Source organism: Mizuhopecten yessoensis, unplaced genomic scaffold (genome assembly GCF_002113885.1).
Source record: "Mizuhopecten yessoensis strain PY_sf001 unplaced genomic scaffold, ASM211388v2 scaffold2329, whole genome shotgun sequence".
Lineage (NCBI taxonomy): Eukaryota > Metazoa > Mollusca > Bivalvia > Pectinida > Pectinidae > Mizuhopecten > Mizuhopecten yessoensis.
Window position 1 is genome coordinate 3,020,655 of NW_018404492.1, and position 12,704 is coordinate 3,033,358.

The 12,704-nt window shown below is 37.6% G+C and overlaps 1 protein-coding gene across 1 annotated transcript in view; it reads left to right on the top strand.

Annotated features, from left to right (window-relative positions):
* The window catches only part of LOC110445722, a 47,586-nt gene that overhangs the window by 22,255 nt on the left and 12,627 nt on the right, over positions 1-12,704 (top strand). The window contains exons 20-25 of the mRNA XM_021490501.1: positions 145-425; positions 892-1,080; positions 1,558-1,689; positions 10,448-10,597; positions 10,940-11,056; positions 11,310-11,536. Of these exons, the coding sequence (XP_021346176.1) occupies positions 145-425; positions 892-1,080; positions 1,558-1,689; positions 10,448-10,597; positions 10,940-11,056; positions 11,310-11,536 (1,096 nt within the window). The remainder of the gene's footprint in view (positions 1-144; positions 426-891; positions 1,081-1,557; positions 1,690-10,447; positions 10,598-10,939; positions 11,057-11,309; positions 11,537-12,704) is intronic.

The window sequence follows — 12,704 nt, forward strand, 5'->3', positions numbered from 1 at the left end:
TCATATGTCATTAAATACGGAAACCAATCAAGAAGTAATTAAGATCTGTAATGAAATATCTTTAGATACGTATAGTATGTATGTTTATGTAAAGGGTATACTGTTTTTACTTATACAACTGTTCTTTTCTCCTTATTTGATAAGCGCTAATGGAGAGTATCAAGAGAAAGAATCGACAGATGTTAATATATTCAATTAAACAAGCCCGATCATGTGACGTGTACCATGACAAGCTGATGCCGAATATCACAGAAGCAGAAGCATGCCTAGATGGTCTATCACCACCTTCACTCACACACAACGTGCTCAGTATGGGACGTCTTACCGTGTCAGAAATATCGAGATATAAGAAACCTCGACCTCTAGTCCACGACATCATGAAGGCTACCATGATATTGTTGGGTGAATCCCCTTCTGATGTAGAGGTAGGTGTGTCACGTCAATCACTGACATGTGAATAGGGAGGCTCACACAAAACACGTGATGTTAATAATAAATTTCTTTTAAACAACATAATCGCGATAATAAGTTTGTGAATTTTAGCAAGAATAACGGCTGTATATTCCTTTATGAATGTGTATTAATAATCGCGGCTTATATGTATCTATATTTTGTTCTTGTTCCCTAATGTTCGCGGATTTAATAAAATTCACAATTTTCGTTAGGTCTTTATTTCACAGGTTTCGGATCTAGTGACAATAATGACAGGTTGAATTTTCCAAAGAAAAATGGTTTCGTTTCCACGATTAACACGAAATTCAGGACAAAACGGGAAAACCCCTTAAGGTCATACAAATTTACGTTGGAATAGTATATACCCATTTTTTTTATTTTTTTTTATACTTGCATTGTTTTCTTGCTTAATCTCCTATTTTGATTTGCCCTCTGCAGCACTGGCCTAATATTCAGAAATATATGAAGAAGTCGGGCAAAAACGGATTTCTAACCAGAATAAAACAGTTAGAGATACGCGATGTTAGTATGGATGCGGCGGAATCGGCATACAAACTTGTGGACCGGTATGATCGGGAGTCAGCCGTAGGTGGAGGTAGTGCTGGAGTAGGAACGTTCTATGTGTGGGTACGTATTGGAGGTAGTGCTGGAGTAGGGATATTCTATGTGTGGGTATGTATTGGGGGTAGCGCTGGAGTAGGGACATTCGATGTGTGGGTACGTAGGTAGTGCTGGAATAGGGACGTTCCATGTGTGGTAACGTGTTTGAGGTAGTGCTGGAGAAGGGAAGTTCTATGTGTGGGTGCGTATTGGAGGTAGTGCCAGAGTAGGGTACGTATTGGAGTTAGTGCTGGAGTAGGTACATTCTATGTGTGGATACGTATTGGATGTAGTGCTGGAGTTGGGACGTTCTATGTGTTGGTATGTTTTGTAGGTAATGCTGGAGTAGCGACATTCGATGTGTGGGTACGTATTGGGGGAAGTGCTAGAGTAGGAACGTTCTATGTGTGGTAAGGACGTTCTATGTGTAGGTATGTATAGGAGGAAGTGCTGGAGCAGGGACATTCTATGTGTTGGTATGTTTTGTAGGTAATGCTGGAGTAGGGACTAAAACAGTTAGAGATACGCGATGTTAGTATGGATGCGGCGGAATCTGCATGCAAACTTGTGGACCCGTATGAGCGGGAGTCAGCCGTAGGGGGAGGTAGTGCTGGAATAGGGACGTTCTATGCGTTGGTATGTATTGGGGTAGTGCAGTGGGTACGTATTGGGGGTAGTGCTGGAGTATGGACGTTCTATGTGTGGTAAGGACGTTCTATGTGTAGGTATGTATAGGAGGAAGTGCTGGAGTAGGGACGTTTTATGTCAGGGTACGTATTGGAGGTAGTGCTGGAGTAGGGACGTTCTATGTGTAGGTATGTATAGGAGGTAGTGCTGGAGTAGGGACGTTCTATGTGTAGGTACTTTTAGGAGGTAGAACTGTAGTAGGGACGTTCTACGTGTAGGTACGTATTGTAGGTAGTGCTGGAGTAGGGACGTTCTATGTGTGGGTATGTACGTATTGGAGGTAGTGCTAGAGTAGGGACATTCTATGTGTGGGTACATATTGGAGGTAGTGCTAGAGTAGGGACGTTCTATGTTTGGGTACGTATTAGAGGTAGTGCTGGAGTAGGGACGTTCTATGTGTGGGTACGGATTGGAGGTAGTGCTAGAGGAGGGACATTCTATGTGTGGGTACATATTGGAGGTAGTGCTCGAGTAGGGACGTTCTATGTTTGGGTACGTATTGGAGGTAGGGATAGAGTAGGGACATTCTATGTCTGGGTCGTATTGGAGGTAGTGCTTGAGTATGGACGTTCTATGTGTGGGTATGTACGTATTGGAGGTAGTGCTGGATTAGGGACGTTCTATGTGTGGGTACGTATTAGAGGTAGTGCTGGAGTAGGGAGTTCCTTGTGTTGGTACGTATTGGAGGTAGTGCTGGAGTAGGGACGTTCTATGTCAGGGTACGTATTGGAGATAGTGCTGGAACAGGGACGTTCCATGTGTGGTAACGTATTAGAGGTAGTGCTGGAGTACGTATTGGAAGTAATGCTGGAGTAGGGACATTCTATGTGTGGGTACGTGTTGGAGGTAATGCTGGAGTAAGGACGTCCTATGTGTTGGTATGTTTTGTAGGTAATGCTGGAGTTGGGACATTCTATGTGTGGGTACATATTGGAGGTAGTGCTAGAGTAGGAACGTTCTATGTTTGGGTACGTATTAGAGGTAGTGCTGGAGTAGGGACGTTCTATGTGTGGGTACGTATTGGAGGTAGTGATAGAGTAGGGACATTCTATGTGTGGGTTCGTATTGGAGGTAGTGCTGGAGTAGGGACATTTTATGTGTGGGTACGGATTGGAGGTAGTGCTGGATTAGGGACGTTCTATGTGTGGGTTCGTATTGGAGGTAGTGCTGGATTAGGGACATTCTTTGTGTGGGTACGTATTGGAGGTAGTGCTGGAGTAGGGACGTTCTATGTGTGGGTATGTATTGGGGGTAGTGCTGGAGTAGGGACATTCTATGTGTGGGTACGTATTGGAGAAAGTGATAGAGTAGGGACGTTCTATGTGTGGTAACGTGTTTGAGGTAGTGCTGGAGTAGGGAATTCTATGTGTGGTACGTATTGGAGGTAGTGCTGGAGTAGGGACGTTCTATGTGTGGTAACGTGTTTGAGGTAGTGCTGGAGTAGGGCCGTTCTATGTGTGGGTATGTATTGGGGGTAGTGCTGGAGAATGGACATTCTATGTGTTGGTACGTATTAGAGGTAGTGCTGGAGTAGGGACGTTCTATGTGTTGGTATGTATTGGGGTAGTGCAGGAGTAGGGGCGTTCTATGTGTGGGTATGTATTGGAGGTAGTACTGGTGTAGGGACATTCTATGTGTGGGTACGTATTGGAGGAAGTGCTAGAGTAGGGACGTTCTATGTGTGGTAACGTGTTTGAGGTAGTGCTGGAGTAGGGACATTCTATGTGTGGTACGTATTGGAGGTAGTGCTAGAGTAGGGACATTCTATGTGTGGGTTCGTATTGGAGGTAGTGCTGGAGTAGGGACATTCTATGTGTGGGTACGTATTGGAGGAAGTGCTGGATTAGGGACGTTCTATGTGTGGGTACGTATTGGAGGTAGTGCTGGATTAGGGACATTCTTTGTGTGGGTACGTATTGGAGGTAGTGCCAGAGTAGGGACATTCTATGTGTGGGTACGTATTGAAGGTAGTGCTGGAGTAGGGACGTTCTATGCGTTGGTATGTATTGGGGGTAGTGCTGGAGTAGGGACATTCTATGTGTGGGTACGTATTGGAGGAAGTGCTTAAGTAGGGACGTTCTATGTGTGGTAACGTGTTTGAGGTAGTGCTGGAGTAGTGACATTCTATGTGTGGGTACATATTGGAGGTAGTGCTGTAGTAGGTAGTTCCTTGTGTTGGTACGTATTGAAGGTAGTGCTGGAGTAGGGACGTTTTATGTCAGGGTACGTATTGGAGGTAGTGCTGGAATAGGGACGTTCCATGTGTGGTAACGTATTAGAGGTAGTGCTGGAGTACGTATTGGAAGTAATGCTGGAGTAGGGACATTCGATGTGTGGGTACGTGTTGGAGGTAATGCTGGAGTAAGGACTTCCTATGTGTTGGTATGTTTTGTAGGTAATGCTGGAGTAGGGACATACTATGTGTGGGTACGTATTGGAGGTAGTGCTAGAGTAGGGACATTCTATGTCTGGGTTCGTATTGGAGGTAGTGCTGGAGTTGGGACGTTCTATGTGTGGGTACGTATTGGAGGTAGTGCTGGAGTAGGGACATTCTTTGTGTGGGTACGTATTGGAGGTAGTGCTAGAGTAGGGACGTTCTATGTGTTGGTATGTATTGGGGGGAGTGCTGGAGGAGGGACATTCTATGTGTTGGTACGTATTAGAGGTAGTGCTGGAGTAGGGACATTCTATGTGTGAGTACGTATTAGAGGTAGTGCTGGAGTAGGGACGTTCTATGTGTGGAAATGTATTGAAGGTAGTACTGGAGTAGGAATAGTCTATATGTGGTACGTGTTGGAGGTAATGCTTGAGTAGGTACGTTTTATGTGTGGGTACGTATTGGAGGTAGTGCTGGAGTAGGGAGTTCCTTGTGTTGGTACGTATTGGAGGTAGTGCTGGAATAGGGACGTTCCATGTGTGATAACGTATTAGAGGTAGTGTTGGAGTAGGGACGTTCCATGTTTGGGAACGTATTGGAAGTAATGCTGGAGTAGGGACATTCTATGTGTGGGTACGTGTTGGAGGTTATGCTGGAGTAAGGACGTCCTATGTGTGGGTATGTATTGTAGGTAGTGCTGGAATAGGGACGTTCTATGTGTGGGTACGTGTTGGAGGTTATGCTGGAGTAAGGACGTCCTATGTGTGGGTATGTATTGTAGGTAGTGCTGGAGTAGGGACGTTCTATGTGTGGGTACGTTTTGGAGGTAGTGCTGTAGTAGGGACGTTATATTTGTGGGTATGTTTTGGAGGTAGTACTGGAGTAGGGACATTCTATGTGTGGGTACGTATTGGAGGTAGTGCTGGAGTAGGGACGTTTTATTTGTGGTAACGGATTGGAGGTAGTGCTGGAGTAGGGACGTTCTATGTGTGGGTACGTATTGGAGGTAGTGCTGGAGTAGGGACATTCTATGTGTGGGTACGTATTGGAGGTAGTGCTTGAGTAGGTGATGAGAATTGTACCTGGCTATACCTATTTTACAGACGTGGGTACTTTGTACCGTTGAACCAGATGACAACTCTTCAAGACTTGTCTAATGGGATAATTATTAATCGTAATTTGATTATGGGAATACATTATGCCATTGTTTGAAGATACTAGTTTCCTTTCTACTATACATTTCTGCATATATTGTCAGCGTGTAACGATAACTAACAGTCAGTACATAAATCAAGAGCACACATAAGGAGGAATACAACAATTGTAATTTAATGTATACAACATTCAGATGCATTTACTTATGCGACAACTACCATAAAGATTCATAACGTATATGTTACGTATAAACGACAGACACGATACATGTACACGTACATTAATTAAATATACAGTCTAAAAATTATATGTATACACACCCCACTCACCACAAGAAACACAACTTGCACATTGCACGTTCTCACTGGGTGTTCTCCAAGTGCCAACATATTTACTAACAATAGGCAGGTGTTGTTTTATGAAACAATGGGAAGTCAAGTATATGCTGTTTCATAAAACCTGCATGTCACCTGTGCAAACTCGATATTAACCTTTATTTTATGCAACACATTCTCTCAGATATTTTTGCCATAATAGGTCCAAACCATTTTTATCTTATTACTAGAGTAAGCACTGAAAAGTGTTTCCTTATATTCTATATTTTATTCAAACGTTGTGTACTCATTTTAAAAATCTTCAAAAAAATAAACTTTAAAAAGAATGAGGTAATATACAGGTCCAGTAAACTCTGGCAACTGAGCTATATAGAGGTATAGAAATACAATTTGTATATCGACCTATTCAGAATAGGTCTTTTGAGCTATTTTCATGTTATTTTCTCTTACAAACACCACGATACAAAGTTAATAGAAGATTTTATTGAAATTTTATTACAAAAAACATCAAATAAAAGAATAAAAAAAATGAAAATTGACAGTTATGAAAATTAACAATAAACCTTCAGTGACTTTGCTTGATTTCTATAAAAAAAAACCTATTTTGTTTAGCTGAATACAGGTATAAATTATAGGTGGATATAGCTATATATATAGGTATTTCACAGTTATGTAATTCAATCGGCAGAGTATGCTGGACCTGACATACATGTATGACGAAACTGAACTTGTGAAGCCCATATGAAGCGCCGATGATTTTTTTTGGTGTTTTCTAAAAGAAATGTAAATGCCTAAAAGTTCATTTATAAAATGTCAAAACAAAAACCAAAATAAAGCAGAAAAACAGCCAAATGCATGTTGAAGAGATAAGTTCCCTATCAAGATAGAAACTTAAGAATTTATCAATCCATTTCATTTCTATAATTTGACAACAGACAATTTGATCTCAGACACTTTTTAAGAAAAAGACTAAAATTCCTATCAAAACAAGTATCCCTACAAGTAAATGTAAAATGTTGGCACTCAGAGATTCACCCGCTCACACAACTGAGATATAATATGTGTTAAACATTGACGTTTACTTTTCACATGTGCCATCTATAAAGTAATCTAGTCCGAATGTCTATGTATGTAAGACAGGCTTCTAATTAGAAAGGAAATAACTACTACAGTAACGTAATATATACATGCGCACTAAAGTAGGATATTTTTTCTGTTACAGATTACAGATGTGACGGAACGTGTTTTCGGAATGAAAGACAACTGATCCTTTAATGCCACATGGCAGATTCAGTGATTCATTTACATTATTTTTTAAAGCAAATATATGATAACTTATGTCGTCCTATATAGCAAACAAAACAAATAACAACCAACTCAAATATGTATGTACATTTATTTAGGTTATTTTTTTACATTAAAAGATACAACTCAGAATAAAACTCATAACAAAACTACAATGCAAGTATTACTTTATTAACAATGCAATAAATAGTATCGGTTTCAGATAATTATACGTACATTTTCAGAAATATTTACAGCACATGATAATCTTATATGAATGACATGTGTCCATTTCTTGTAAATAATATCCATGTCCATGTCTTTGTACTTTTACATCATTAGGATAGATTATAGAATAGATTACTAGTAAACATTAAACTATTCTGTATTATAAGTTGAAAATCCTATATCGTCTCAATTTACCATTAGTTGGTAGTTAAATATAATTTACAAGTCCGACAGAACTGCCTTGCCGTTATTGATAAATATCGTTGTAAAGCCAAAAACGTTATCTGAAACTTTAATTTGCTATGTATACTTGTAAACCTTACAACAACAGTATATCTCTTATTAATGTTATCTATTTATTCCGGAAACCTGTCTATTCCGTTTCCGTAATTTGTTGTTTAAGATATTGTATATATGATATGTTTAGCTGTCTGTTAATACTACTTGTATTAACAATAAAAATAATACACAATAACCCACGTTAAGTGCCGTCTTTAGATTATACAATATGCCATCTTCAGTTGGTTTAATAATGGTTATTTTCATATAAGTCATATAATAACCGCTATTTAATGTTGACTTCCCTTTTCTTTTGGTGCCTATCTTGCCATTGAGTTTGGATTTGACCTTGCTCCTTCACTGTGCGGTATATTTTTGTTTTCTTCTTTACAGGTTTTTCCACATGCGTATTTTTTTAGGATAATGTTTTGGAATTATGTAAATTTAAATACATATGTTTGGTACTAAAATAATTACAAAAGTTATATATTTACCTATTATGTCAATTAACTTTACATTATATCGGGAAATGATGCAGTACAGTCTCTGCAAATAACAAACAAATCATACAAATGAAGAAAAAATGAAACAGTATTTTGCAAGCAAGTACTCATTTGCTGATTCGCAATCGACCTTCACCTGTACCTGACGTTATTTCTAAATCTAGACAGGTAGTGCTATTTTTTAATTTGACCTTTTAAACTTAATACAACGTCACAATATCGCTGATAAAACAGGATATGCGATACAAATCTGATCCAAACCATTAGTACAATGCATTGTCATGTGTGCCTCATTCTCTACACGTCCCTATTGTGGTAATGATCGGAGATATATCTGATGAGCTATTTTATGACAAATTTCAGAAAAAAACCGAGAACCAAATATAGTCTTAATTAACAGGTAATAGAAATGAAATCCGTAGTCAACTTAATTTGAATGTTTAGAAATCGAATTATTCATTTTTCAAATATTAATACTTCACTTATACCATAAGGTGCAGCATTACAATTTTTGTTATGATTCACATAATGTATTGATTTTGATCACATATTAGAGGAGTATCAATGCTGGTTTTCTTTCGGACTTTATACGTATTAATTAAAACTTACGACCTGTGTTGAAATACGTATGTCATTGATCATGCGTCACGTGGTTATACTAGAATAGCTCCTGACATATACATATATCTGTGCAAATATACCGCATCGTCTAGTTAACGGACGAACATATCAATTACTCATCGATTGCCTTGACCTACGTTGTGTGACCTTTAATTTGTATTAGTCGTGGATTAGTGGATTACACCAACATCTTGTAAAGCTACATGTATATATCGGCTCGTGACTTTTTAGTGGCTTAACATTGTTCTGTAAACAGTGTGTATTATGTTGTGAGCGAAGTCCTTCCGTTGTTCATTACTAAATAAATCCCTGACTAACCTTTGATCAGGACTCGCCTTTGTTGTAATTACCAAATAGTTTAAGCTGATTTTCTGATCACTGAACAGGCGATAATTTTCTAAAATAGCATATTGAGAATTTGTTCAGCTTTAAATCGACAGTTTCTATCTAATGTTGTTTGAATAAAGTATTAGATAGTTTGTTATTATTTGAAGTACAAACCGTAAACAAAAGTGGACTTGTACATTGATAAATCATTGTCCCATGAACAGTACTTACACTGCAACGTATTCTCTGTTGACAAGAGAGATTTTGACATACTTCCATGCATAAACGCTTGAGAAAAATTTAAGGAGCTCAAAATTACCTTCGTGTGTGATTCAGGAATAACATAACTATGTTGGTTGTCTGAACAAACATGTACGTTTAGATGAGCGACATTTGATCATTGGAAACATGTTAAAAATTATGTTTTTGTTTTACAACAATGGAATATAATAAAAGGGATTTTTTTACATGTAACACGTGACTGGCAAGGTGAGTGATTAGCGTTTCTGACAAAATACTTATACATTCTGTATAGCTGTCGAACGGATATTGAATTATTTGTCATATTTGAATGGACTTGATAATAATTATCTCTTGAGCAACTCGTTGTTATTAAGAATTTGAATATGTAATGAATTCCAAACTTTACTTCTTGTAAACACATGTTTTAAATCACGGTCTAGCCGACATATTAGCATTGGATTAACATAGTTTCATGCTTAAATTTCAACACGTTTATGAATGTAATTAATTCGTTTGGCCATATACCTATGTCTTGTACATCTCAATCAGGCCGATATGTACCACATCTGTATTACCGCACATCTTAGCATATTATGAAGTTATTATCGTTGACCTCTCACATTGACGTTTTTGATTTTGTTTTAGATTTTATATAGTAATGTTGATTTTCAAAAGGGTAATAGTTTTTACTCATTCAGGTACTAGCGTTTCCTTTTCATATTTCGGGTAATCGTGGTATTTGTATAATTATTTGAACAAAATTATTTAAATTGTTTTACAAGACGATTTATTCTGCACAAAGAATTCGGTGTGTGCAATTCAATGGGGAGCTCTTAGGCGATTGATCTACCGCCCTGAACGACATAATACTTGTACTCAAATAGTTTCTTTAATGCATTCATAACACCATAATAGAGTCTTTATACCGAGATATTTTATACCAATAGATATAATGTATTGGATATGAATTGATTTATTTGATTAACCGTTTGTATCATACACTTTTGGCAATTATTATCAATGCTAATATATAAATCTAAATGATATTAGTAGTATAAAGGATGTATTACTAAGGTGTAAATATTTAACTTGTCCCATAGAGATACACTGCCCATTAGCGTGTCACGGAGGTTTATAGAATGGTTTATCAATACGCCGTCATTTGTTATTTTATGATATTAATAAAGGCCAATAAGTATGAATATATATGATATTCATAATCATATAGACAGATATTTACAGTTTGAAGTCTATATGAAATTGCTTCCAATTGCAACAATGATCTTATACAAGTTAGCACATTTATAATAATCATTTACACAATTCATTAAAATCGCAGTTTCTTGTATTGTTAGATCAAGGCTACAATGGGATCATCTTCATCTACTGAGGAGCCTCCTGCTCCGGCAAAGGCCACCGCTGCTAATGGTGACGGTCCGCCAAAGGCCAAAGAGGACGACGGGAGATTGGATGTGGAGGCATTTAAAAACTACAAGGAAAAGGATGTATGTGGTTAAATGATACATTGACTTATTTCAAATCTGAAGTCATGCATGATAATAGGAAATAAATAGTTTATGTGTAGATCTTAATAAATAAACAGATAAAGTCAAAGCAAACAATATGAACATACATTAATAACGAAAGTTAAACATTGAATGAAATCTCTTTGATGATAGTAACGGTTCTCCGTCATCGTTTTAAGATTTATATATTTTTGTATAATGAAAATTTGAAGGGATCATATATGTCTAATGATGAGTTAATCATCACAGTAAAGCATCGATATTATACTAGTTATTACATCTACATCCAATAAATGTTAAAAATATATGTTTATCCTTCAGCCCATCATGCCGAATACAGTTGAAGACGGTTATCCCAGTATAGCTCCTCCATCAAACAAAAAGTCGGATGTGTTCACTGAAGAAGATATGCTAGAACCTGACGCCCATGCGCACTCGGTATTGTCTTATCTGTATTAAACGTTTTTTTTTTAGCAGGAAGCACTATAACACAACATAAGGTTATATTGCGTACACTGTGTGTGTATCGGTGTTGTATTGTCGATGTGTAGGTCCTTATATTTTATATAAAAAAAAACTGTAGTGAAAGGTCATTACAATTACACTACAATTTACCAGGTTTTATAGGGTTCGAGTCACATTATAATCTTACTGTAATACTTGTGTGTGTTTGTTCTGATTTTCTTTGAAGATAAAACCTGAACCAAATCCAATGCTAGAGGCGCTGGTGGAGGAGCTGACAGGTCCTTTTCCATCAGACATTGTAAAAGTCCGGGCCATCTTTGTTTGGATTGGGTTACAGCCATTCAGTATGATGAGGTACCCGCTGAAGTTGAACCCCAAATCTACGATGGGCTATTTAAAACGTATGGCCCTGGGGAATCTGTCCTACTCCGAGTTGTTTACGGCTATGTGCAGGTAAGATTTCCAGGTTTGATTTACCTGTTTAAGAGATTTTAACAGTTTAACAGACGAGCACGTACTGGACCAATCAAAAATACACTTGTCAAATGATTAATGAATTGATATTTATTGGGATAAGTTAAAACAACCAGATTGTAGAAACGACAAATTGCTCCAAGTTAAAGACTGTGACGTCCACCGTGTAATTTAAAACGGTTTTTACTATAAACAACATCAGACCAATATATTTTGTTGTTGTTAAGGTTCGTGATGTGTTTTTGTTCTGTACAGTTTCAGTTTCCGTAGTGTTTTGTCTATTTTAAATTCCAGTATAGGCGCTTCAGTATATTTGCTTTAAATTTAACTTAATACTGTTTTTTTCAGGTAAATTTTGTAATTACTCTGTGAGTGTGTAATGACATTTTTGACGTGTAAACAAGATTTGAACTTGATAACGGCATAAGTAAGCCCGACGTTTTAGTAAATGAAATGATAATGTTAAAAAAAAATATGAAGAAAACAGGTTTTATTCGTAAACAACGTATATTGAAATGGGAAAATTCTTAATTGTGTTAACGCTAGCATATATTCTTAATTGAGATAAATCTTACACAAATTACATTTTATATTCTTTCAGTAAGCATATACAAAGGGAGTGACTCTTACATCATTTTGTATGTTTATTGGTTGAAATACAGACCCATGCACGTTCGCTGTTCCACCTTGGACGCAAACGGTACGGAAGTGCTACGCAAACGGTACGGAAATGCTACGCAAAGGGTACGGAAATGGTACGCAAGTGCTACGCAAACGGTACGGAAATGGTGCGCAAGTGCTACGCAAACGGTACGGAAGTGTTACGCAAACGGTACGGAAGTGCTACGGATGACGCTTACAAACGGTGATTCGTTTGTGGTGACAAGAACGGGTTTACATAAAAAGCGGAAGCATATAAAATATCTAAAACGAAACGAACATACCCACAATGCATAGGAAGAAACGTCAGTACACTGTAGGCTACGAGGATAAAGGTCGATCGATGTAATATATCGATCACAAAGACCTGACGTACGCTAACAGATCAACGCGACACACAGATAATAATAAGTTATGGTCAGAAGTATTTCCACCTGCTTACCGAATAAAATACTAATTAATATTGACAGTAAGTAAACTTGTTACG